General features: G+C 61.9%; 1 protein-coding gene across 1 annotated transcript in view; it reads left to right on the top strand.

Moving 5' to 3' along the window:
* SHANK2 (SH3 and multiple ankyrin repeat domains 2) overlaps positions 1–24,670 on the top strand; it is a 253,985-nt gene that overhangs the window by 56,964 nt on the left and 172,351 nt on the right. Inside the window, exon 10 of the mRNA XM_081154001.1 lies at positions 3,843–3,909. Coding sequence (XP_081010127.1) covers positions 3,843–3,909 — 67 coding nt within the window. The remainder of the gene's footprint in view (positions 1–3,842; positions 3,910–24,670) is intronic.

The following is a 24,670-nucleotide window of genomic DNA, read 5'->3' as shown; positions in this document are numbered from 1 at the left end:
TCACCCCCCTTCACCCCCCTTCACCCCCCTTCACCCCCTGCTTGGCGGCTCTACTGGTCACTTTCCCTCCTGTCACCTTGCTCTGCCATTGTCTGTTTCCTAATGAAAATTAAGCAAAGGAATGGCCCGGCCGGTGTCCTGAGCTCCCCCCGTCCCCCACACCTTGCCGCGGGACCTCAGTTCTTACAAGTGAAGTGTGTACGCTCACACGGAGGGCGGAGATGTGTGCACCACAGCACGGAGCCGGCTGTGCCTCAGTTTCTCCCGGACTCCACTGGGTCCCGGCTCGCCTTTGCCCGGGCCGCAGGCCCTGGACACGCACACACGACGCTCGGAGGAGAGAGACCTGCCGTCAGACTCGCGCTGATAAAGTCCCCATTCAGGCTGCGGGGGACGCGGGTGGTGTGCGGGCGCTGGCGGGCGGGGACTCTGCGGATGAAAGGACGCCGGTGGGTCATCACATCCCCGCCCTCCCGCCGTGAGTCAGGCTCCAGCAGGATTCTGGGGGTGACTCCTGTGCTGGCTGTGCTGCCCCACGGGAGCTGGCGGGCAGGGGCGTGTGTGGTGTGTGTGTGCGTGCGTGTCCCTGCTTTAGCTTGTGGTCACGTGGTCCTCAGTTCCGTGGGGGAGCAGTTAAGGCTTCAGAAGGGTCACTCGAGAGCGTTGTACCCAGGGTTTGAACTCGGTTCCGGTTCCTGTTCGAAACGGGGTTGGGCCGGTGGAGCCGTCTCCCCAGCCACAGTCCCGGCGTGGCACCCGGCCTCCCGTGGCTGGGACTCGGCTGCCTACCAGCTATTCTGGGGTTATTGTCTCACCATCTGCCCGCAGACGGCACCGTGAATCATAACTGAAAGGACTGAGTGCTGGCACCGGGTGCGGTTGCTAAGGGATTTGGGCGGGGGGGGCAGTCTACTCGCACGTGCCAGCCGGTTCGGTAACTGCAGCCGCCACATCTGGGGTTTCAGTGGCAGCGACGCATCTCGCAGGGACCGGAGTCTGTGTTTGGAGGGAGATGTCGTTGTGTTAGTTCGTAGCATCAAGACTAAGGGTGAGCTTGCGGCGTAAGCAGGAAACCCCCAGAAACCCCCGGAGGTAGCCGTGGTCACAAGGCGATAGCAGGGGGGTCGGCATCCCACACGGTGGGAGGTGACAGGGTGCGGCCTGTGGCGCACACGGGCACTCGGAGGTGAGCGCTGTGCCCCCCGCAGCTTCCCGATGGTGCAGTCGGATGCCCCGACCCCCGGGCTTCCTCCCTTCCACATACCGGCCTCTCGTTTGCCCACGAGATCATTTTTTTTTTTTTTTCTTCAAGGCTTTTCCGTGCTGGCTCCGGGTTTCCTGCCTTCCTCTGGGCTCTCCTGGGGGTGCTGGCTGGGCAGGTGGGGCGGGTGGCTTTCCTCTCCCCAGCGGCTTGGGGTGCCAGGCTGCCAGGAGCCCAGGGCTGCTCTTTTCCCCGGCGGCAGGTGGGCTGTGTCTCGGAGCCAAGGAGAACGGTGTCTCCGTGGAGGGCATCAGCGCCGGGTTCATGTGGCTGCGTGACGGCCCCGGGCCTGAGGTCGGGCACGGCTGCTGAGTGCCCGTCAAGGTCCCGGAGCGTCAGTGCGGCCCGTGGGCTCTGCCAGCCCCCGACGGTCCTGTGCGGCCGGGGGTTCCTCTGGCGGGCGCTCCGGTGTGAGCGTGCGGTTCACACGGGGCGTCCGCCTCGGAGCACCCAGCCCGTGCCGGCTGCCTCCCTAACGCAGTCTTACCTGAGCAATTAGACGACGGTCGTGTCGTTAAAGGGAGCCGCGTGTTCAGAGTGGGGAGGGAGAGCGCGGCTCGGATGGAACCGCGAACACGGCAGGGCCGGGCCAGCGGCGAGAAGGCCGGCAGGGCCCAGGCGCAGGTTCCGGGGACGGGGCCTTTCCCGGCGTGTTCTGGTGTGAGCTCGGGGGGCCTGGTTTTTAAATGAGCCGTCACCCGAACACAGACGCGTCTCTGAGCCCCCAGGCCCCAGAGTCGGGATTTTTGAGTCCTTGGTGTATGTTTTCGGTGGTTTAAATTATTTACGATGACGTTAGAAGCTCATTTAGGGAAACTGCCCCCTTTCTTGGCTGTCCCCCCCCCTTCTCGCTCCCAAACTTTACCTGCCGGGCGTGAGGAACCGAACTCCTAATACAGTAAATGCCTTCTGATTTTCTTCATTCCCAAAGGCACTAAAAGGCAATTTTAGGTTAATTTAATCGTGGCGCGTGTAACGCGTGTCCCCCGCACACATTTTAGCGGGTGGGATCCGCCGGGTGTCGGATGTGCCCCGCGCGGCCCACGCGATCGCAACCGGCCGCCATCCCGCACCAAGGAAACGGAGGGAGAAAACCCTTTAGTGACAAGCGTCCCCTGGGGCCCTGGGATGGGTTACAGGCTGGATGTTTGTTTTTTCTAAAGGACGTGACCGGCCTGAGTTTATTTACAAAACACAGGAGGAGGCTGGTGAGAGGATGGGGGTGGGACGTGTGTTTTGTTTTTCTCTATATATATGTGTGTGTGTGTGTGTGTATATATATATTTTTTTTTTTTTATTTTTTTTTTTTAGAGATTTTTAATTGATTTTTAGAGAGAGAGGGAGAGAGAGGGGAACGTGGCTCGGCTGCCTCCTGCCCGCCCTCTCCTGGGCACGGAGCCTGCAACCTGGGCATGTGCCCGACCAGGAACCGAACCGGTGGCCTTTGGGAGCCCCGACGACGCTCGACCGGCTGAGCCACACCGGCCGGGGCTGTGCTTCCCTTTCCTTTCCTTCGCTGGGAGGTGGGCCGACGGTGAACCGCGTCCAGAGCTTGCCTCGGACATGGGCACTTCTGTTCCCCGCGGCTGTGACGGGACGGGACGGCGGCCGCTGGGGGCGGAACAGAAACAAGCGGATGGTTCCCACAGAGGGTCCTTGTTTTGATGTCTGAGACCTCTGTCCCCGTCGTGACACGTGACAGTGATTTTAATGAAACTGTGAACCTGGTTTCCTGTAGAAGGTGCTCAAATAAAATACCGTACAAACGCCAGATTGGCGCACTTTTTCTACACAGTTTCACGACTCCACGCAGGCGTGATTTTAGCGTTTATCATTTAAACTTGTTACGTTTCCTCCGCGTCGCTGGATGAAGTGAAACGTTTCGTGCGGATGTCAGCCGGGTCCATAAGGAGTCACACGCCCTCCTTGCGGTGGTCACTTTGGGGCAAGAAGTGCTGTTTCCGGGTAACTCACGGCGCTGCGTCGTCACGGACACGATGCGTTTAGAAGTTCCCCACAGTCCGTGCAGTCCCGATGGTTCCCGTTGGGAAGGACAAGTGACATCAGTCCTTGTCGAAATGCGCCACGTGAGAGACATCGGACAGCGAAACACGCACAGCATGAGCGGACTCAAAGGTGGACGCCGAAAAAACCCAAACTCGTAGAAAAAGAAATGAGCCTTGTACCTGGCGGTGGGGCTGTCGGCGGGGAAATGGGGGGGACGAGCTCCGGTGTGAGGTAATAGGCCCCGGGAGGCGGCGTGCAGACGGTGACCGTAGCCAAGGCTGCCGTGTGGTGTTTGGGGAAGTTGGTCAAAGAGTAGATTCCAAGGGCTCTCATCACAAGGAAACGTACTTTCGTGTAACCGCGTAAGGTGCTAACGAAACCGTGATCCTTTCACGGTGCACCTAAGTCAGGCCGTGCCGTGGCCCCAAAACGGGCTCGTCCACGGCGTCTCAGTGAAGCTGAACATCTGTCTCCTGCTTTCTAAACAAAGGCCACGATTGGGCTCGCCTCGCCGTCACGGCGAGGAAGGTGCCGGCCCGCGGTGGCCGCCGTAACCCCGTGTCCTCTCTTGCAGGTGGCGATCATCGCGGGCAACTTCGAGCTGGCGGAGTACATCAAGAGCCACAAGGAGACGGACATCGGTAGGTGGGCATGGGCGCGGGCGCGGGCGCGGGCGGGCGCTGCCAGGCCCGGGCTGGCTGAGCAGGCGCCCAGCCCCCTGTCATCGCCTTAGATTGGTTCCGAGTCCGCGTTCAGCAAAACTCAACTGAAAGCATAGCTGTGACGTCTTTCCCGCCCCTGTTCTTGGGTTTTTTAAACTCGTGGCCGGGTTGGGGCTTAGGAATAGGTTAGGGAAGGAAGCGGGCAAAGGGGCCTCGGGGGTGCAGGGCACGGCTGGGCAGCCGGTGGGCCCGTTAACTTGGGACAGACCTAAACGGGTTCACTGGAAGGTTCCATAGCATGCATGCCCCCATTTAACAAAGACAGGGCGACCCAGCGAGGCAAGGCAGGGCCAGTGCCCCCCGCACCTGCCCCGTCCCGGCGGTGGCACTGACGACCGCTCCCCTTTCCAGTACCCCTTGTGCCAACTGGGAGGAAGGTCTCTGGGGCTCCTCCCCCCTCCTACCGCCCGGCCAGCGGCTGGGCCCCGTCTTGCATCTTGGAAGAGCCCGTCGGCCTGCTTCCTCCGGCCCCAGCCCTGCACAGGAGCTGCAGCGGGGAGCAGGCCCACTGGACCGGCAGCGGTGAGCTCTCGCCGACGGCGCCATCCCGTCGAGGGGGGCGGGGCTCCACGGCGTGCGGAGCGGTAGCCGGTGGCGTCTGTGTCTTCCTGCCTGCGCCCCTCGCCCTGCGTGCGGTGTCCAGGGGAGCGAGACTCCGTCTGGCCGCCGAGCCTGTGGAGTCTGTGCCGTGTGGACGTGAGGCCGGTTCCCACCCCGCCGCCGGGAGCCGCAAGGCAGCCGAGCGAGATGCTGCGCTGGCATCGCCGGCTCCCTGTGCTGAGCCTCGGCCATCCCGGGCTGCGTGGTGCTGGCGGGGACCCCTCCCGCGAGCCGGGGCAAATCGCTTGATTGCTCTGAGACCCGGGCCTGCGCCGCGGCTGCGTCAGCACCTCCATGAGCACATTAGAGAGACGGATGAGCTCATGTCTGCAGAGCGGTTTAGGAAATGAAATGTGCCCCGGAGTCCCCGCCGCCTCCCTGATCTGAGACCCGGCTGCCCGGAGGCCTGGAGACGCCGCAGCTGTGCAGGGAACGGGGCTCCGTTAAGCAGGCCCCCGGCCCCGGAGAGGTGAAGGGGGGTCCCAGGGGGGGCCCACCCACGGCCGTGGGAGTGTTAATGGCCCCATGAGCTCCATGGATCTCCGGGTTGTCTGACGGTAACAAGCTCAGGGCCACCCTCATTATAGCTTATTGAGCATCGTGAGATCCTTAATTATATCCGCAAAGACCCTGTTTCCAATTAATGTCACAACGATTGGACCCAAGGAGTAGGACTCGGACATGGCTCTGGGGCCACCATCAGCCGGCCACAGGGCACACGTTGCCGGGTGATGCGTCCCCGGGCTGTTCCCTCTGGGAGGTGCGCGCCTTCCCCACAGGGCCTGGCGCATAGTAGGGCCTCAGGAAATGCTGAATGAATGGCTCCTCCCCCCGCCAAGGCCAGCCCCTCCCTCACCCTTCTGTCTTCTCTTCTTGACATAAAAACCCGGTTTCCCCAACACCCGGCCTTGGGTGTCAGGAGCGGAGCCCTGGTGACGGGCAGATCGTTTCCTGGGTGGGTGTGTTTTCTGGGGTGTGGCCCCTCCCCAGCGCGGCCCGAGTCCAGGGGCAGAGCTCACGGGGCTCTGAGAGCAGGGGCAGGGGCAGGGGCAGGGGGCATGTTGGGGGCAGTGTTCTCTGTGCTCTCACCAGGGGGGTCTGGGCCATGTCCCCTGCGGGCCTCCAGCCTAGTGCATGAGGCTCCATGGCTCCGTGGCTCCGTGGCGTTCTGATTCCAGCTCCTGTGGCTTGGTCCCCTCGGCCTTGCATCCTCTATGACCTTTGAGGGCGTTGTCACGACCTGTCTTGGTCAAAGCTAAGGGCTCTCCTGTCTGCTCCTGGCCTTTTGGGCCGGGGGGGGGGAGGGGGCGTCTGGCGTGATCGCCAGAGGACCTCAGCGTGTCTTCCACGTGTCGTTTGTCTGTTGCTGGAGCCCGGAGAATGATGGGGGGGGGGGTGCTGTGCTGCTGGAGAGGGTGGGGCTGTGTTTCCATTTTATGAGCATCAGCAAGTCTCGACCTATAAGCTGTCACAGCAGAGAGGAGATGGGGACAATTGGGGACCGTGTCCTCAGCAGAGGCTGCTGGCCTTGCCTGTGTCAGGACTGTTAACGTCAGAAACGCTCCCACCCGCGAAGGATTTTTGTGAGTTTATTTGACCCAAACTGTCGATACCTTGCCTGGAAGCAAAACTTTCTCAACGGACTGAGAAAATGCCCCGGAGAAGGGCAGGTCTGCACCCTGTTTGATGCGTTACAATCCAAAGAGGGGACGCAAGTGGGTTCCGTGAAATCCACGGGTGACAGGCTGGGAGGCGGGAGAAAGCAAAGCGGGGAAGCCTCTGGGGCCGGAGAGAAAGTGAAACGATGGACACGCACTTTTACTAGGTGGGTGCAGGAGAGTTAAGTCAACAATTAATAACAACAAGGGGATCTGTGGTCTCTGCAGAGCGGGGCCCGCGCCCTGAGGGGTCCGGAAAAAGGAAAATTACTTTGACATTCCAGGAATATGTTATCGTAGATGCAAAAGACAACAGACAGGCTCAGTCCAGGTGAAGATGGACCTTTGTCAGGGCAGATCCCGGCCTAGGACAGGACGACCCACCATAAACTGCTTTTAGGGAAACAGTTTTCGTTTCAGACCATCCCGTGCGGTGACGGCAGGTCTGAGTTTGCGAGGCCGCCCGCAGGCCTCCCCTGAGCTCGTCGGGTGAGCACGGGGCCCCTTTTTGTCCGTGGGACGCACTCGCTCTGAGTTTATTTGTCAGCACTCAGTGGGGCCGGGACGCCCCTGGAGCCCCCACCTCAGGCGCCAGGGTCTGAACTCGAAGAGAAGGAAGGTCGGGTCCACCGAGATCGCGCTGGGCCCTATTTCCGAGTACAGCCATGGTGCTCAGATCCCGACGTCCAGGTGGGGACTCGGGGGCGATTCCGATGCCTCGAAGCGAGTGACTTAAATAGCACACATCTCGCTGACCTCCCACATGCAGCCCGGTCAGTGGGGCGCCTTCCTGAAAACGTCCGTTTCAAAGATCCCACGGCCTCTGCCTGGGAGGGACGGGCCCTTTATTGTCCCACCCGGAGGCGGATGGCCGGGAAATTGGGGCCCCCAGGACGCTGCGAGGCGGCCTCGGGGGGGGGGTGGGGGGGGGAGACAGCAAACATGCGGGAGCCTCGCGAGGTGAGTGGCGGACGGCACCCCGGGGTCTGCGGGATGGGGAGCGGGCCCGGACCGCCCGCCCCGAGGGGGCAGCTCTGTCTCCTTGACGGGGAGATGGCCTCTCGTCCTGAAACTCGCCACCCGCGGCCCGGCCGGCGTGCGTGTGGCTGCTGCTGCCCGGGGCTGAGGGTCCCCGTTCACTTTCCGGCCCTCCCTCTTTAAAACATGAAACGTGGCCTCCGCCGGGGGGTTTGTCTGCCGACTCGGAGACAGTGAGGGTCTAATGGCGACGGTGGATGCCCCGTCAGTCCCCGCTGGCCACCCGCTGGCGCTTCCCCGTGGCCACGGGCCCCGCGGGCCTTAGGCGCTTCGCCACGGAGCCCGCACGGTGGCTCCTGCGGGACCGAGGCCCCCATCGCCCGGCCGCGGGGCAGCTGGGGAGCCCGCGCCCCTGATGGCCGTGCCAGCGTGGAGTGTGCGGCGAGCGGCTCAGCCCGGCCCCGGGGGAGACCCACCCTGCACGGTCTCTGCTGCTCCTGGTCTCGCTCGGCGCTCGGGGACCCGCGCAGGCGGGCGGACGGACGGAGTGACATGGGCTGTTCCTCTTCCGCCAAACGAGGTTTGTCCTGCGCGTCCGTCCTCCTGCGGCCGCGGAGACGGAGCGAGCGGCGTCCCTCTCCGGGCGCCGGGCGGGTGCGAGCCGGGGCCGCTTGGTTACTGTTGCTAGGCTGCGGCCGAGCCGTGACGACGCTTCGGGGACGGAGGAGGGACGGATCCGGAGACCGGGGTGTTTTCAAACGGATTTCTCGGTGCGATATCGGGAGGGAGGTGCCGTGCGCGGCGTGTGCGCGTGTGTAAGATCCACGCCGTGCCGAGCGGCGATTTCATCTTAACCCCCGCTTGGCAGGTGGATGTCGCCGGCTGAGAGTAGAATAGACCTGACTGGAGGCAGCACCCAGTCCCCGCACTGCCTGTGGGACGCGCCCCCTGGACCGCAGCCCACGGTGCGAGGAGACACCGCGTCCTGTCCTGTGTTGGCAGGGACAGCGCCGGTCCCGGGAGCCGGTCCTAGATCGGGGGCGTCCGGGTCGGCACCGCCAGTCCCCTTTGTGAGCGTTAAGGGCGAGCCTCCCCTGGACCGGCCGGGCTGGGCTCCGGCGGGAGGGAGGCAGCGGCCGCCCCGCTGTTGTCTGGGCTCCGGGAGACGGTTTGGAAAGCCGGGCGCAGAGGAGGGAGGCGGGGTGCAGCCCCGGGGGGCACAGCGGCCTGAGGGGATGCGGGCCACCCCTCCACGGGACCTTCACGGCCCATTCGCTCTGCCTCGCCGCCTGCTCGGGGCTGAGGCTCCCCCCTGCGAGGTCCCGCGGTGCTCGCGTGGCCCCCCCGTACTCGCGTGGCCCCCCCGTGCGCGGGGCGCTCGCTGTCCCTGTGCCGCCAGCCCGGCTCCGAGCCTGGACGGCCCCCTTCACGTGGCTGCTGCCGTCCCCTCCCCCATCTGCATCCGTCTGGAAGTTTCATGCCCAAACCATAGGACGCAGCTGACCTGCTGTGACGGAGCGAAGGCGACGTCCTATTTGTGGCAGCCACGGGGCGCACGTGGGTTCTGTGGGGACGGTGTTTTTACATGTGGCCAACCTCCAGCACCAGCGCTGGGTGAGTGTGGACGTGGAGGTCCGCCGTGGCCCGTGGTCTGTCCCAGACGCTGGGCTCACCGTGTCCCAGGGACGCGTCCTTGTCGCGATGGGGCGCGGCAGCCACCGTGAGGCCTCGCCCTCCCGCCGCACGTGTTTGCAGGGGCGCTGTCTTCGTCGCCCGGGTCCTGTCTCGGGCTCACCCACACCCATCCTGCCCTGCACCCCGAGTGGCCTCCTCCCTGGCTCACACATGCCACGTGGCCTCCGCCCGCCGCCCAAAGGAGGGCCCAGGCGGGTGACGTGTCCTGCTGCGCTGGCTTCTCTCAGAATCCTGGCCACGTGTCCCCAGCGCCCACAGCACCCAGTTCCTGGGACCTCTCTTTGCCTGAAAGCTGCACAGCAAGTAATTACCGAGTGAACCGTAGGGCAGCTGGAATGGGTGCCAGGCTGCGAAACTCAGGTGGCAGCCTCGCTGTCACCGGGCTGCCCTCAGGTCCGGGAGGTTCCTTACTGTTCCGGGCGGGGGGGCGGTGCTAGGACCCGTGTGGCTCTGCCGTGCCCTGACCCCCACCTGCGGGCAGGCCCTGTGGCGTCTCAGACTCCCCAGCGGGACCCCAGACAAGGCCTGGATCACCCAATGTCCCAATGCCAGGAGAGGCCTCCCCCCCGTGCCCCCTGCCAGGCCCCAGCATCCCTCAGCGAGCCTGGCAGAGCCCCCGTGCCTTTGGGAAATGCACTCACCCCGGGATGCCTGCGTTTTGCTCACTGGCTCAGGAAGTGCTCTCAGGAATCTTAATTTTCATTAAGGGGGGAAGGCAGCTGGGCCACGGGAGCTAGGAAAGAGCATGAGGCCAAGTGCAGGGAGGTTGCGGGTCCCAGTCGGAACCTTCCTCGTGCTCCCGGGCGGCCCCAGCGTCTCTTGGGGCATCTTGGCCACTGGACACGAGCACGGGCTCCACGGCCACGGCCACCCTGCAGCTCCTTGCTGACCTGGGCCGAGGAGCGGCGTCCGTCCGTCCCTGAGGTTCCTCCTGGGGCTGCTGGTCCCCCGGCCTCTTCCGAGGGGCCGGGGCCGGGAAGACCGAGGCGTGGATGGTGACTGAACGCAGAGGTTTCTGTTCTGGTTTTAACGAGCATCGGTGCAGAGATTTTCAGAAGGTTTGGGAGACAGGAATCCACACACGTGCGCACGTGCGTGGTGCCAAATTTAGCGGAGCCGGAGGGGCAGGCTGAGGAGCGAGCGCGTCGGCAGCGGTTGTCAGGAACGAGGCGGCGGGAGACAAAACCGCCCCGTGTTGGCTCCTGGGGGTGAGCCTCAGGTTCCCTGTCGTCTGGTCCAGGCTCAGAACGCAGACGTCAGTATGTCCTCTCGTCCCCGAGGCCGTTGGCCACGGGGGATCCCTGACCAACGAGGCCACCTGACGGGGTATCTCCAGGAAAAGGGCAGTAAGAAGCCCCAGAAAACGTTTTCCTTCCCCCCGGACCAGACCTTGGGAGGGTCATCGGGGTCTTCATCTGGGAAGGCGACCCGAGAGCCGGGCTGAGGGCTGGAACCGGGGCCCTCCCCTTGAATCCTGCCTTCGTCCAGCCGTGGCTGGTGGCTGGTGGCTGGTGGCTGGTTCTAGGTCCCGTGGCCATCCTGTGGCCGGCGGGACCGGGAAGGGGGCTCTGTCACAGGAAGGACCAGAAGAAGGGCAGGTGACAGGTGCCGGGGAACACGGTAGACGGTTCCTGCGGAAATTCGGCTCCGAAAGCTGGGCGACTCACCCAGGGCCCCGCACTGCTGGCTGGCGTGAGGTTGGGGTCTCACCAGGGCCTCCTGGCTCTGCCCGTCTTGCCCTCTGACCAGCCCGTGGGAGACGAATTCCACGCGGCTGTGCCCGGAGGGGAGAGAGCCGGGAGCACCGTGTGTCGCGCCTTCCGTGAGGGGCATCCGTGCTCCTTTTTGGTGCCCAGGACAGAAATGAAAGTATTGATGAGGAAGAGAGAAGACAGTCGTGTGGCCAGGGGCCAGGCCGTGGTACTTGTTCACCCCTCACCCGGGCCGTGCTCGTGTCCCAGCTGCCGGTCTCCCCGAGTCTCGCCGGCTGCGCGGCTCCCAGGCACCAGCCTCCCTCCCGCACGGGGGCTGCTCTGCGGGGTCTGAGTCCTGCTGGGACGGTCCCGGACCCGGTGGCGAGGGCCTCGGCCCGTGCGCCGATGGGCCAGGCTGAGGGGCGTCAGGGCTCCAGGAGAGGACGTCCCGCCCCAGGGTGCCTGCTGGGCTGGCTCGTCTCGGCTAGAATGTCCCCGCTGTGGCTGGAAATGAGGCGGTGGGTGGGGAGTGTCCGGCGGCTCCTGGCGTAGAGCGGGCGCCCGGTGGATGGCGGGGGGACACCCAGGTGGGCGTGTTCTTCCTCCAGGAAAAGCGCGCTCCGTAGGAACCCGCCGCCCCCCCGAGGCCCGGACCACGTTGTCCGTGCTCACGCGAGCTGTCACTGACCACCCAGTGTCGCTGGGGATCGTTGCCTGGCGTGCGGGCGCAGGTGCCGGGAACGAGCCCAACTCAGTCTCCTCGTTGGGATCACCCTTTGGTGTTCTCCTGTGACAGTCAGACAACAGCGAGGTGCCCGCGAACCGGAAAGAGCTGGGGAGACGCCGAGAGCCCTGGGCGAGCGTGGGCACGTCGGGTACTTGGTTTTCCCCATCCCAGGAAGCGAGGAGGTTGGCTTAGGTGGCACCCGTGGGCACTGCCCTCCGTCGAGGGCTTAGCAATGGCTCTGAGGAACAGGACTGTCTGCCCAGCGTCTGTCTCGTGAGAGCCCCGGACGGTGGCCGTGCCTCCACCTGCCCGAGCGGTCGGCTGGAGGGTCACGGACCCCGTCCGCTTCCGGCCTGATTTTGCCCATTAAGTGTTTCCAGCCACAGTGTCCTCGGTCTCAGGAGCGGTGGCTCCCGGGAGCTTCGTAAGCGTCGGCGTGGGGACCCGCCCCTCCTCCTGGCGCCCGCCGGGTTCGTCAGAGGGTGCCAACCTTTTCAAAGCTCGCTGCATGGGATGCGTCTGAAAGTAAAGTTCACGCTTCGCGTCTGAGAATAGTCCCTGAGTTCTGGGACGCCACAGTTGTCATGGCGATAGTCCTTTGTTTAGGGAACCACTGGCATTATCCCGTGAACGACATCGTCGGTGCAAAATGCAGGTCCCGCCTGCCCCGGGGCCCCCGTCCGGCGAGGCCGAGGTGCCGGGTGGACTCGGGGACTGATTCCATCCCGTCCCTTCCTGTGGGCACCTGTGACTGCCCCCGGCCGAGCGGGGGATGCGGAGTTCACGGGTGTGCAGGGGGGCGAACAGAAGACGCGTGCTGACCCTGCCCTGAGGAACTGGCTTCTCGGGGCGTCACGGGCGTCCTGCCTTTGAAAAAAGCCAAGGGACCCCACACTCCAGAGTGACCGCAGATTACAGCGCCTGGCCCAGGAGCCCACGACCTTTAAGATAACAGAAGCCAGAGAGAGAGAGAGAGAGAGAGAGAGACGGGGGGGGGGGGGGGGGAGGTAACAAATAATTTTCAGTTGGCCAAACTGGGAAAGAAAAGGGACTTGTGGGCGTCACCATGGAGGAGCCGCATGAGAGGGTTGGTGTGAACATGGCCCAGGGACAGATCAGCCGTTCCACGTGGCTCGTGGCCCCTTGCACCACAACCATGGTCAGTGGAGGCACCTCCGTGGGCAGGTGCCTCTCTCCTCTTCATCTGGCATGCCCTGGTCCGCCATGCCCGCCATGCCCATGCCCTGGTCCGCCGTGCCCTCGGCCCGCCGTGCCCTTCCGAATGGCCCATGTCGGTTTCCACTGCCCCCCCGCCAAGCCCCACCTCACAGCCCCTCCTGCTTCTCTTTGCTCTCGGTGCCGGTGTCCCCCCACCCCCCGCGCCCCACCCACATTGAGCACATTGGCCAGCAGGGGCCATCAGATGCCCGGGGATCCAAACCCTTTATTCCCAAAAACATCTCCCAGTGAGAGCTTTTCGTACCCCTGGCAGTCAGCCTTGACCCCGGCCGACCCGAGGCTGTTTATAGCCTTTATTTGTCCTGCGAGCTGTGATTACTCAGCCACCCCTGCAGGGGCCCCGCGACTGAGTCCCGCGCTCTGCCACCCACCGGCCCGCGGGCCACGTGGCCGCCCCAGAGCCCTCCGGCCCCACTGTGCGCGGAGTCCGCGCTCTGCGGCTGCGGTTGTTGAATGAACGAAGGAGCCCTTCATCCAAAAATAGCCCGGGGTCCACCTCCTGGGGGAGTCACAGGATCCCTGGGGGAGGGCGTGTGTTGCCGCAGAGGGTGGGCAGTGTCCTGCTTCAATATTGATGGGAATCCTGCGTGGGAGCCGCATGCCCAGAGAGCCTCTGAGTCAGGTTCCAACAAGACTTCGCCCTCCGCTGAGCACTCCCAGGCCCCCCACCCCGCGCGGCCCGCTTCCCGGGAACCCCGCAGGGCCGCTGGAGGGCCACGTGCGTGCCCCTTTGCCGTCTCCGGGCCTCTTCCGTTCTGATGGGGCACCGTCATTTTTACTCGTCCGGGTCCTTCAGTTCTTTCTCCTCTCTCCTGGCTTGCTCAGCAATGTGATGGGGGGTCGTAGGGCCCAGGCACAGGGGCCAGGGGCTCCCAGTCTCCATAGGAGACACACGTGGACGCAGTGTGAGGAGGGGACATCTCAGCAAGGGGTGGGGTGGCTCCGAGGTCACAGGGTCCTCACTCTGTTTGCTCTCCTGCCCCCTCCTTGGCTCCCCGGCACCGTGACCCTCTGTGCTGGTGGCTCTCAGAGCTCTCCCTGACCTCTGTCCGGAGCCTCAGGCCCACCCCCTGCAGGATCCACCCTCCCAGGTAGCCCAGACCCCTCCATCCCAGGGTCCCATCTGTTATGGGCTGAATCGTGTCCCCAGAATTTATATGTGGTGTTCTTGCCTCCAGCACCTCAGAATGTGATCTTATTTGGAAATAGGGTCATCATAGAGGTAACCAGGTTCGGTGATTAGGTGGGTCCTGGTCCCACCCTAGCCTTCACCAAGAGGACACGTTCCGTTTCCCGCTTTCAACCCGTCAGCCAGTCCTGTCCTGTCTCATCTCCAGAACCCAACTGACACATCCCGTTTCTCTTCATTTCCACTGTCTCCGCTCAGGCCCACATTCCCTCGTGCTGTACACGGACTAGTGCAGTAGCCTCCCAGCCGGGCTCCTTGCTTCTGCTCCTCCCACGTAGAACTCAGTCTCCAGCCCCGCAGCTGGAAGAGAGAGCTTCCCAAAAAACACCCTAAATCAGATTGTGTCACTGCCCCCCAATCCCAGCTTCAACCCCAGTAGAAACACTTCGTTGCCCTCACAGTGCGTTTACTCCAGACTCCTCCCGGCCTGGGAGGCCGTGTGTGACCAGCTCCTTCCCAGCTCCCTGCCTCCTCTCTGCATTTTGGCTGCACCTTGTCCCTGCTGCTCCTGGACCACTTTGTCCAGATTGGGTTCTGCCCTGTTCATCAGGATCCCAGCCGCCCGCTGACCTCAAACTTCTCCCCCTGATCAGATCCCGCATTTATTCATGGGCTGTTTGTTATCTGATCTTACGGACAGGGACCTTGCTGGCTCCTTCCCTGCCTTGACCCCCAGGCCTGGCCGTTAGGTGAGTTCCTGAGCTGCCACTTGCTGACCCTTTGGCCTGGGGTTTGCACCTGCCGGGTCGTCACGGGCTGGGCCCTGCAGTGCAGCCGTGACCGTGGGGTGCTGTGTTTGTACCCGGCTGGAGGAGCCGGAGGCCTGGACCCTCTGCTCTGAGCTACAGAGAGGCGCCTGGTATGGAAGAGGCCGGCTCCGTGCAGCCCCGTCTGGGATGGGCATGGCACATGTGTTTCTTTTTTTACACCAATTTTAATCTAAAAAACCTGCTTTACAACAAATAAGGTTTTTGATGAGAATTTGATTGAAATCATGTTTTGATGGGGGTCAGGTGCGGGTCGGGCTGGGCTTTTCTCCCGTCAGATGGCACGGAGGCCCTGCCCCTCCTTCCAGAGCCTGTGTTAATGCCGCGTGATGCCGGCTGCTAATGCTCCGCGATGTAGGACAACTCGAATTTCCATCTTAATAACGTTCCAGGCGTCGGAGCCCTCCCCGCCGCTCCTTTGTTTTAGAAGCATTAGTCCTTCACGGCCTGTTTTTAAAGGACAGTTGGGGGAGTGAATCCGTGAGTGGATTTTGGACCTATTTGCTTTTAAGTGTGAGGAGAGGCACAGTGGGCGGGCTCCTCTCAGAGACGACATTTCAGCGCGGGGTTAACACGCAGTGAGCAGCAGGATTTACCAACCCGGGGCCTCCTGAGAGTGCCCGCGGCATCGGGCCCCTCCAGCGCCCAGTTTGCGGTCTCAGCATGGCAGCGCTCCCCGAAGGCGCAGCGGGGCCCCCGGGGCGGCACTGCCCGCGGCGCAGCGGGCAGCTGGGGGGACCTGGTAGGCCTCTCCCCGAGCTCTGGGGAGAGAGCCACCTCCGAGCCGCGCTTGGGCTCCTGGGGAAACGGGAGTTTTGAATGAAGAGAGGTTATGGAATGACTCACACACCCATTTTCTTTATTAGCTTTCACCTCTCCCACTAGAATATATAAATAAGCTCCTTAAAGGCTGTTTTGTTCATGACTTTATCCCAAGTGGCTGGCACACAGTAGATGCTCATATTTGTTGCATGAATGAAGGACGGGGTGGGTGGGTGGAGGGGTGGATGCAAACATGGATGGGTGATGGATGGGTGGGTGGGTGGAGGGGTGGGTGGTAGGAGGTTGACCAGCAAACCAGAGGAGATGGGGGGTTGGCAAGATAGAAGAGACTAAAGGTCGACCAGCAAACCCACCTCTCCACCCACCCACCTACCCTCCTATCCATCTACCCCTCCAGCCATCTATTCATCCGTCTACCCCTCCAGCCATCTATTCGTCCGTCTACCCCTCCAGCCATCTATTCGTCCGTCTACCCCTCCAGCCATCTATTCATCCATCTATCCCTCCAGCCATCTATTCATCCATCTACCCCTCCAGCCATCTATTCATCCGTCTACCCCTCCAGCCATCTATTCATCTGTCTACCCCTCCGGCCATCTATTCATCTACCCCTCCAGCCATCTATTCATCTACCCCTCCAGCCATCTATTCATCTACCCCTCCAGCCATCTATTCATCCGTCTACCCCTCCAGCCATCTATTCATCCGTCTACCCCTCCAGCCATCTGTTCATCCGTCTACCCCTCCAGCCATCTATTCGTCCATCTACCCCTCCAGCCATCTGTTCATCCGTCTGTCCACCAGAGCATACACACGAAGCTCTTTCGGACCCTGTGCTGTGCGCTAGTGCAACAGTGGGAGAAAGGACAGCTGAAGTCATGGGGTAGATGGACTGCTTCCCCCCCTAAAAATTCTCAGGGATGATTTACTGAGGGTGACGTTTGGCTGAAAACCGTGGTGGGAGGAGCCAACCGGCAGAGCCGTGCAGGTGGCACCTTCCCGAAAACAGCTTTTGCCAACGCCCGGTGGTGGGGGAAAGGCTGCTCGGGGATACCCTGAGCCCTTGGGGTAGCCAGGCCTGGTGGCGCGGTGAGGATGGGGTCTTCCTAGGCCCAGAGAAGAGCTGGAAGTGTTAGGCTGGGCCCCCAGGGCCTCGTGGTCCGAAATCAGTGTTCTGGGTTTTGTTCCAAACGTAACAAAATCTTGGAGGGGTTTTACAAAGAAGTCACCAGGGTTTGTGTTTTCAGAGAGGATCCATTGACTGCTCTGTGGACAGTTGCCTTCAGAGAGGCGAGGAAAGCTGGGCGCTGCCAGCTGTGTCCGGGGGCGGTGGCCGTGGGTGTGGAGATGGGAGCTGTGGGCAGGTCGAGCGTTCACCTCGCTGCCAGGGATGGGAGGTGCAGGGGGGCACCTTGTGTCTGGCTTGACCGCTGGGGTGCATGGCGAGGAATGGGGGAGGCAACAGGCCTTGCTGTGTGCCTGTGGTTTCAGACACCAGTCTCGGGCGCCTCCGCCCCCCTGGCACGGCCGGTTCTGGATTAAATGCCGAGGCAGCCCGACCACAGCGCTATGCAGGTGCCGTGGCCGTGGCTGCTGCTGTGTCACAGGAACGTGGCAGGGAGTTTGATGGCTCTCTTTAAAGCACATTACGAGCCGGGGATGGGAAGCAGATGCTCTGGGGGGCGTCTGAGCAGCTCTCAACGCTTCCTCCACAGAGCACAGGCTGGGAACCAGGCTCCCCTAATTTTAGCTGCCGGCGCGTTGGGGCTGGGATGAAAGCTGAGAAGCACAGGCCTCAGCTGCGCCGTGATTTCGGTAATTCCCTCTCTGCCTGTTGTCTTGCGACCTGCCAAGGCCCTGAGTGCCGCCCCGCCCGGTGGAGATTCCATGTGGGAGCGGGGACTGCAGGTCAGTGGGGCCTGTTCGCGAGTTACTTAGTGCCTGGCCCACACAAGCGCTCAGTCGCTGTCACCAGCTGTCACCTTTCATCAGGGTTGGCGGGACCTGGAGCTCTCCCTGAAATTAACGTCCTGCTGACTTTTTGGGAGGAGTCTCTCTCGTGCGCCGAGGCTGCTGTGCCACCTGAGTGGCAGGTGCGGGGCCCCAGCCTGAACTGGGGGCAGGAATGGCGGGTGCACCCTAGGACCCCCTAGTCAATTGCTAATGAGGTGAGGGGTGCCCAGAGGTGCCTATGGTGCTGGGGGCAGTGGCCAGGAGGAGCAGGCAGAGTGGTGCCAGGTCAGGGCTCTGGGGATAGACAGACAGACAGACAGACGTAGCTGTTTGAGTCCCAGGTCTACCAGCTTACTGGGTGGGATTTCATAGGCTCCTAGAAACTCTGATTTAACAATGGAGGAACTGGCTGTTTTGAATGAAATGACTCCTCGAGTGATGCTGCAGACTCAGGCTGGGTGGGGCCACGCAGAGGGTAGTGTGGTCTCCACACAGCTGGTCTTGGAAATAAAGAATCCCACCCCCTCTTCCTAACCCTACAAGCTGGGGGCAGGGGCTGTGAGGACCCTGGAGCTCACCTTTTCAGGGGAAATGGGCTGGGCTCTGGCCCGCAGGTGCCAGGCAGTAGTGTGAGCAGGGTGCCCCCAAGTCTCTCTTACACAAGTGTGACCCAGGGCACAGGCTGTGTCTGTGAAACAGCTCAACTTGTTTATGTCAGTGACATTAAAATAAACCTGTTTCATTTGGTCTCAGACCGCCCATTGGCAGCCTCTCTGAAAGACACTAGCACATAGCCGGACATAGAGAGAGCCCTGTAATTTCAAAGTACTCATTCACCCAGCCACCCACCATCTACCCTTCCATTAATCTGTCTTCTCACCACCCACTCACTCATCTGCCCACCCCACCCATCCACCCATCCTTTCATCCACCCATCCACCCGTCCATCAACCAACCACCCACCCATCCATCCATCTTTCCATCTGTCCATCCATCCATCCATCCATCCATCCATCCATCCACCCATCCATTTGTCCATCTGTCTGTCCATTCATCCATCCTTCCATTCATCCATCTGTCCATCCAACCATCCTTTCATCCACCCATCCACCCATCCATCAATCACCCATCCATCCATCTTTCCATCATCCATATGTCCATCCATCCATCCATCCACACGTCCATCCATCCATCCATCCATCCATCCATCATCCATCCATCCATCCATCCATCCATATGTCCATCCATCCATCCATCCATCCATCCATCCATCCATCCACATGTCCATCCATCCATATGTCCATTCATCCATCCATCCATCATCCATCCATCCATCCATCCATCATCCATCCATACATCCATCCATCCATCATCCATCCATCCATCCATCCATCTATCCATCTACCCACCCATCCATCCATCCATTCACCCATCCACCCATCTGCCCCTCTTCTCCTTTCCTTCCTTCCTTCCTTCCTTCCTTCCTTCCTTCCTTCCTTCCTTCCTTCCTTCCACCCATCCACCCACCTGCCCCTCTCCTCCTTTCCTTCCTTCATTCCTCCATCTTGCTCTTATACACCCATCATCGCTTTCTCCAGCCACCCACCAGGAATTCTGCACCCTGCTTTTCATTCCATGGAGTCTATACCCAGGGGTGGGACACAGTGAGCCCTGGGCTCTGTGGCTGGTTGGAGGCTCCCAGCCCTGCTCTGCGTGCAGCTGAGCCCTCACCTCCTTCCAGCAAACCAGGTGTTGGCACATGATTCCCAAGCCCCATCTAGCTGCTGAAACATCAGTCACCTGCTGCCACCAGTGCCACCTCTAGCTCCAGATCCACGTCCTTCTGATCACTGAAGGTTCTGGTGATCAGAACCCTCTCCTCCTGCCGATAAGTCAGTGTGACGCACCTGTGGCCTGCTTGGCCCCTCAGGGAGACAGAAGAGGAGCCACAGGATAAGGGCACTCAGGGTCTGAGCGGTCAGTCCCATGGAACTGCATGTTCTGAGGACCACTGAGGGTTGGGCACTGTGTCCACACAGACATGGTCCTGTCCTGTCTCCTTAGGGGTGCCAGGCTGAGCCTCTGTACATGGGGGGCATAGGTGGTGGGGAATTCTGCTCCGACAGGTACTGAGGACTGGGGACTGCCTGGCAGACAGAGCACAGGGGTGGGAGTCACAGCCTCACAGGCCCCCAGGCCCGTGTCCGTGCAGCTGCTGGAACGAGCCTGGCCCCTTGTGCTGTGCGTGTGACTGTTCTCAGGCCCATCATCTCGGACGTGAGCCTGGAGCTAGAGGAGGGGAGGACTGGCTCGCACACTGGCGCTGGTGGCAGCAGGTGACTGTCTTGGCTTGGGGACCTGTGCGGATGGGTGGCACATGGGGCCAGGCTCGGGGCCTGGGAGTCCCTCCAGGCAGTGTGGCCGTGGGAGGTCTCCCAGGCAGATGCCCCGGCGGGAGCTGCATCGAAGGCTCTCTCCAGCTTCAGTGTGACCGGGAAGGAGAGGGTGGCTGGAGGGTGACCTGTCCGGAGGCTGTGGGTTGAGGACAAGACCCAAGGGAGGGGCCGAGGGACAGAGGGGAGGGCCCCACGATCCCCTGTAACTGGGAGGCCGGAGCGTCGGGGACATGCCCAGAGCCGGCCGCTGTCTGAGCCCTGCACCCGGCAGCCTCCTCCTCGGCAGCCGCAGCGCGTCCCAGGAGCTCAGCCCGTCTGTTTCCTCTCAGCTTCCTTCATGTGACCGAATTGGATTCGGGAGGAGGGAGCTCGGGGCAAACGGTTTTCAATTACCCCTCGTAATGAAGTCAGTGACAAGCAGGGGAGCCCGCCGTGCGAACAGCCAGGGCCACGGGGTCCCTGTCGGCATCTGGCCAAGGGGCTGCTCTTTCTCTGTGGCCGGTCACCCGAAGTGTGCGGGTTTCTGGGGACAGCAGGGCCAGCCCCAGACCGCTTGGCTGGACGGGTTGGACAAGAAGGTGCCTGGAGGGGGGTCCGAGAGCCCAGAGCGTCCACACTTCTGCCAGAACAAAACCGGGCATGGCCTGTGCTGCCCCCAGGGCACCAGGGCGGGGAGGGGATCACGGGCGGCAGACACGAGTCTGGTCCCTTCTCGGGGAGGGTGGTCCAGGGGCTTTGCTGCCCATGGAACCCCTCGCGGCCATGGCTCCCGGGCTCCCAGGGCTCCCGCCCGCGGCAGTCGCTCTCGCTGTCCCCTCGAGGAGGAGTGGGCTTTCCAGCCTGACTTTCTGGGTGACAGCATGTGGCAGGCCTCTGGGGGTGCGCGTCAGTCTGTGTTCCACCCAGCGCCTTCGGAAGCCCCCTTTTCCAGAGGGGCCTTTCCTTGCCCTGGGGTGCGATCTCGAAGGCAGGACTGGGGCCCCCGAGCACTGACCCTGTGCAAGCCCTCTCCCCGAGCCCCATGCTGTGCGTGCTGGGTCCTGCCTGGCTGGCAGTGGTGACCACCGTGACAGGCGAGCTGTCACCTTCTCCCGGGTGGCTTCACTGGGATCCGCGCCAGTATTCCTGGGTGTGGCAACTCCCCTTCTCTCCACAGTTAACAAGTACCTTTGGGACTTTAAGTCGTTTTGCTTTTTAACAAAAATATTTACCTGTTTATTGTTTATTTGTTTTTTCTTAATGGAGAGGTAGTATTTGGTCTTCCTGGAAATGGCACAGAGCAGTCGGTAAATATATATATTTACATAGGAGCATCGCCCCCACCCCGCCCTCTGGGGTCCTCCAGGTTCACTCCAAGATGTCCCCTTCCCGGGAGACTCCCCCCGGGCTGAGTAGTCGCCACCCCCCACCAGAATCCACGTTTACACGGACGGACTGTGACCTTATTTGGAACTGAGCAAGCTGCAGAGTTAATTAGTTCAGTTAAAATTAGCTCGCGCTGGATGAGATGGGCCCTGAACCCCGGGGCTGGCGTCTCGGCGAGAGAGGCCAGGGCCTCGGACACAGGGACCCCCCAGGCGCGTGCAGGGAGGAGGCCGAGGGAGACTCGGGCACCGTGGGAGGGATGCGGCCACCAGCCAAGGGACACTGGAGCCCCCTGAGCTGGGAGCGCGGCCTCGACTGTCCCCAGACCTGGGAGGGGAACATTCCCTTCACCTGAAGCTGCTTGGTGTGTGGGCATTTGTCCTGGCAGCCCCGGGACACCAGTTCAGAGGTCGCACCCCTGTTTAACGTCACCTCCCTCCATTACCTGGGAGTGGACACCGACGCCCAGGTGTCACCCGCACGCGGCACACTCCAGGTCGACCGGCCGCTGCTCCGGTCAGCTGGCGTCACCGCGGTCAGCCCCATCGTGCGTACTAATCCCGACGACCGCAGGCAGCGGGGACTCAGCCGCCGGGGAGCCCGCAGCGGGCGGTGCGCTCGATTCTGCCCAGGAGCTGGACGCGCCCCATCCCTTCCGACCGTGCGGCTGCGACTCCCGAGGCCACACCCTGCCCCCCACTCTCCCGCCCTCTCCCCGAAAGACAGGACACCCGGTTCTGCCAGAAGGTCGCTGCACCCAGAGGGTGACCGGAGCCCCTGCCCTTGGCCACTCTTTTCCGGGGGAGGTGGGCGACTGGCGCTTCCCGGCCCGCCCGTTTCTGCCCCGCGGGTGGCCCCGTCTCGTCATGGGAAGCGGAGCCAGCTCCGTGGGTGCCGTCCCGCCCCACCCCGCCGTCTATTTTGGGCTGTGCGGAGCCAGTTGGCAGGGTGCTCTCTCCCTTTGTTTTCCTCTCTCCCGTCTCGTCTCTGTAATTACGGGGCGGCTGAGCCCGTCACGAGGGCCTCGTGAGGTGCCGGTTCACTGGCTTCTCTCTCTCCCTCCCTGAAACCCTGTTTCTCCTGGGGAGCAGGTTCCCCCGCTGCCCAGCCTCGGGTCTCTGGGAGCCATCTTTGCGGGGGGCTCTGGGGCCTCCCCACGTCCTCGGGGTCCAGGACAGCTCTGGGCACCCACCCAGCTGCACGGCCCGTGCCACCGGCTTCCACGGCCAGCTCCCTTCCGCGGTGCCGGCCGCCTGGCTGACCGGCACACCCCGCTGGAGTTCGCGAAACCTCGTGGGAGAGGCTCGCGGGCTGACGGGGAGACCGGGCGGAGCTGGGGTGTCCCAGCCCGGTTCCGGGAGCCCGGGAGCGGGCCCCGCTCTCTGACAGGCCTCGTTCGCACGCGCAGTCCTGCTCCCCTCGGTGTGGCGGTGCTTGGCTGGAACACGTGTTCTTTATTTCTCACGCCAGGAAAGAACGGCTTTCGTTTAAGAGAAAACGTGGCTGCTGTCGCCCGGTCGTCCCGCTAAACTGGGAAAACGCACGGCCTGGTGGCGACTCTGAGCAGCTGAGCTTTATTCAGGGTGCGCCCCGCTGACCCCATTAGGAAAATGGGGCGTTGGTTGGATTTTTTTTTAAGCAGAGGATTAATGAGTTGAACTAGTGCCGTGGAGGCACCTTCAGCCGGCGACGGTGCTGGCAGATGCTCGTCCAGCGACAGGAGTGCCGGCGGGCAGGGTGCGGGGCACGCCGCGGGCACCGGGCGGCTCAGGGCCTCTCCTGCAGCGCAGACAGTGTTGGGGGGGTGCTTGGATCGGGGCGCCTCCCAGGAGGGCCGGGGGCCTCTGGGGAAGGGTTCTCGGAGGCCGAGTCTCCCAGCCAGGGAGGAAGGGAGGGTGGTACAGACGTTCATCCGGGTCCTGCTGTTTCTGAGCAGGTTTCAGTCCGTGACCTCAGAGCCACCCGGTCTCTCCCGTCACGGGAGGCGTGTGCTGACATGGCCAGGCCAGCGTGGCTCCTGAACATGTCCCATGGGAGGGAGGAACATTGTCCAGGTGTGCTGTCCCTCCTCCCGGCTCCCCTGCCCTTTGGGGTTGGGCTCTCCCTGGATTTGGGGTATACCCGATGGCGTGTCTAATAAAAACCTACACTGCCAGCTCGTCCCTGGAAGGAATTCATTTGAAGGTTAAATCGGTCACCGAGGCTTAATTAGTTCCCAAAATATGAGCCTGTGTTAGGATCTGCTAACGAGGCGAGGAGCCGAGGTGGGCCCAGCTGGAGGAGCTCGTTTTCCAGGCGTCCTGGCGCCTGCCCAGGTTTCCGCTGGCTAACACCTTGACCTGAGAGGTGGGGGCATCGCTTGCACCTGCCCTCGCTCCCAGCCTCCTGGGGGCGCTGGGAATTTTCAAAGCTTGGATCCTCGGGTTGAAATTAACCTCCGCGGCGTCTGCGATCCTTCCCAGCTGGGCTGCAAGGACACCGCAGGGCTGGGAGTAACTGCCCCCAGCCTCTTGGCTTGCGTGGCCAGCAGTCCAGGCACACCCAGGCCCCTCGCTCCCGCCTCTCTCTGCTTTGACACACTCGCCGTCTCCACGCCGGGCGCACCTGCTCTCCCTAGGCCTGGAGATTGGGAGCTCCGGTTAGATACCGTGCGTGTGCAGGTGTGCGATTGGTGGAGGGGGCACCGCTTTGCCTAACATATGTTTATGTGCCCGTGACTTTAGCTTTCACAGTAATAGCTGAGCAGCTCATGCCAGATGAACCCAACCCTCCTACTGATAATAGTAACAAAATCTGGACAAAATATATAAAAATAGCAATAGTAACTGCTTAAAGGCACAATCAGGCAGCCAAAGGCAGACAGAACTGGAGGGTGGGGACCCCTGGATGGGAAGGGAGCCCGCCAGGTGAGACCCACATCAATAAGGGGTTCCCCTGACAGAGAGTGAGTTTCACTGGATTGAGGATTCAGCAATTGGAGGTCAGGGCAGCCTGGGTGGTTGGAAACAGACATGGGAAATCCTGAAAAGGGAGAACCCTGAAATCTGTACATAAATTCCTCTGACATCCTTGACTGACTTCTGAACTGTCACGTGCAGAGTGAGAGTCTAAGGGCCCCAGTGGAACACAGCAGCTTAAAGCTCAAAGGGCTGAGGGGAGAGTTCAGTGTCAAGTTTAGTCCCGCTGTGTTAGAGGAGGTTGGCAAACACTGGGTTTCCTGCCAGCGATCCAGAAGGGCCCCAGAAGTCAGGACCTCATCCCAGAACCAAACCAACAGAGGTCTCCCCCAGCCCCAAAAAGCCTAAAAACCACACCTTCCCAGGATGGGGTGTTTTACTGGTAATTTTATTCCCTGCTAGAAAAGCTCAACACTCTTTAGGGGAAGATAACACAATCCAGCGTCTCTACGATACATCAAAGACAATGACTGAAATAGAATGAAAAATTACCAAACATGCAAAGAGGCAGGGAAATGGGACGTGTAATCTTAGGAAACCACAATTCACAGAAGCCACCCCACGGAAACCCCAGATGTTGAAACGGGCAGACAAGGACCTACGGTAACCAGAACTCGGGTTCATAAGCTCCGGCTCTGTGCCAGGTCTCGTGTTGCAGATGGAAAGGTGTGTGAACCCC

Source organism: Miniopterus schreibersii (genome assembly GCF_964146895.1).
Source record: "Miniopterus schreibersii genome assembly, chromosome: 12".
NCBI classification, from domain to species: Eukaryota; Metazoa; Chordata; class Mammalia; order Chiroptera; family Miniopteridae; genus Miniopterus; species Miniopterus schreibersii.
This window is presented reverse-complemented; position numbering and strand designations above follow the sequence as displayed.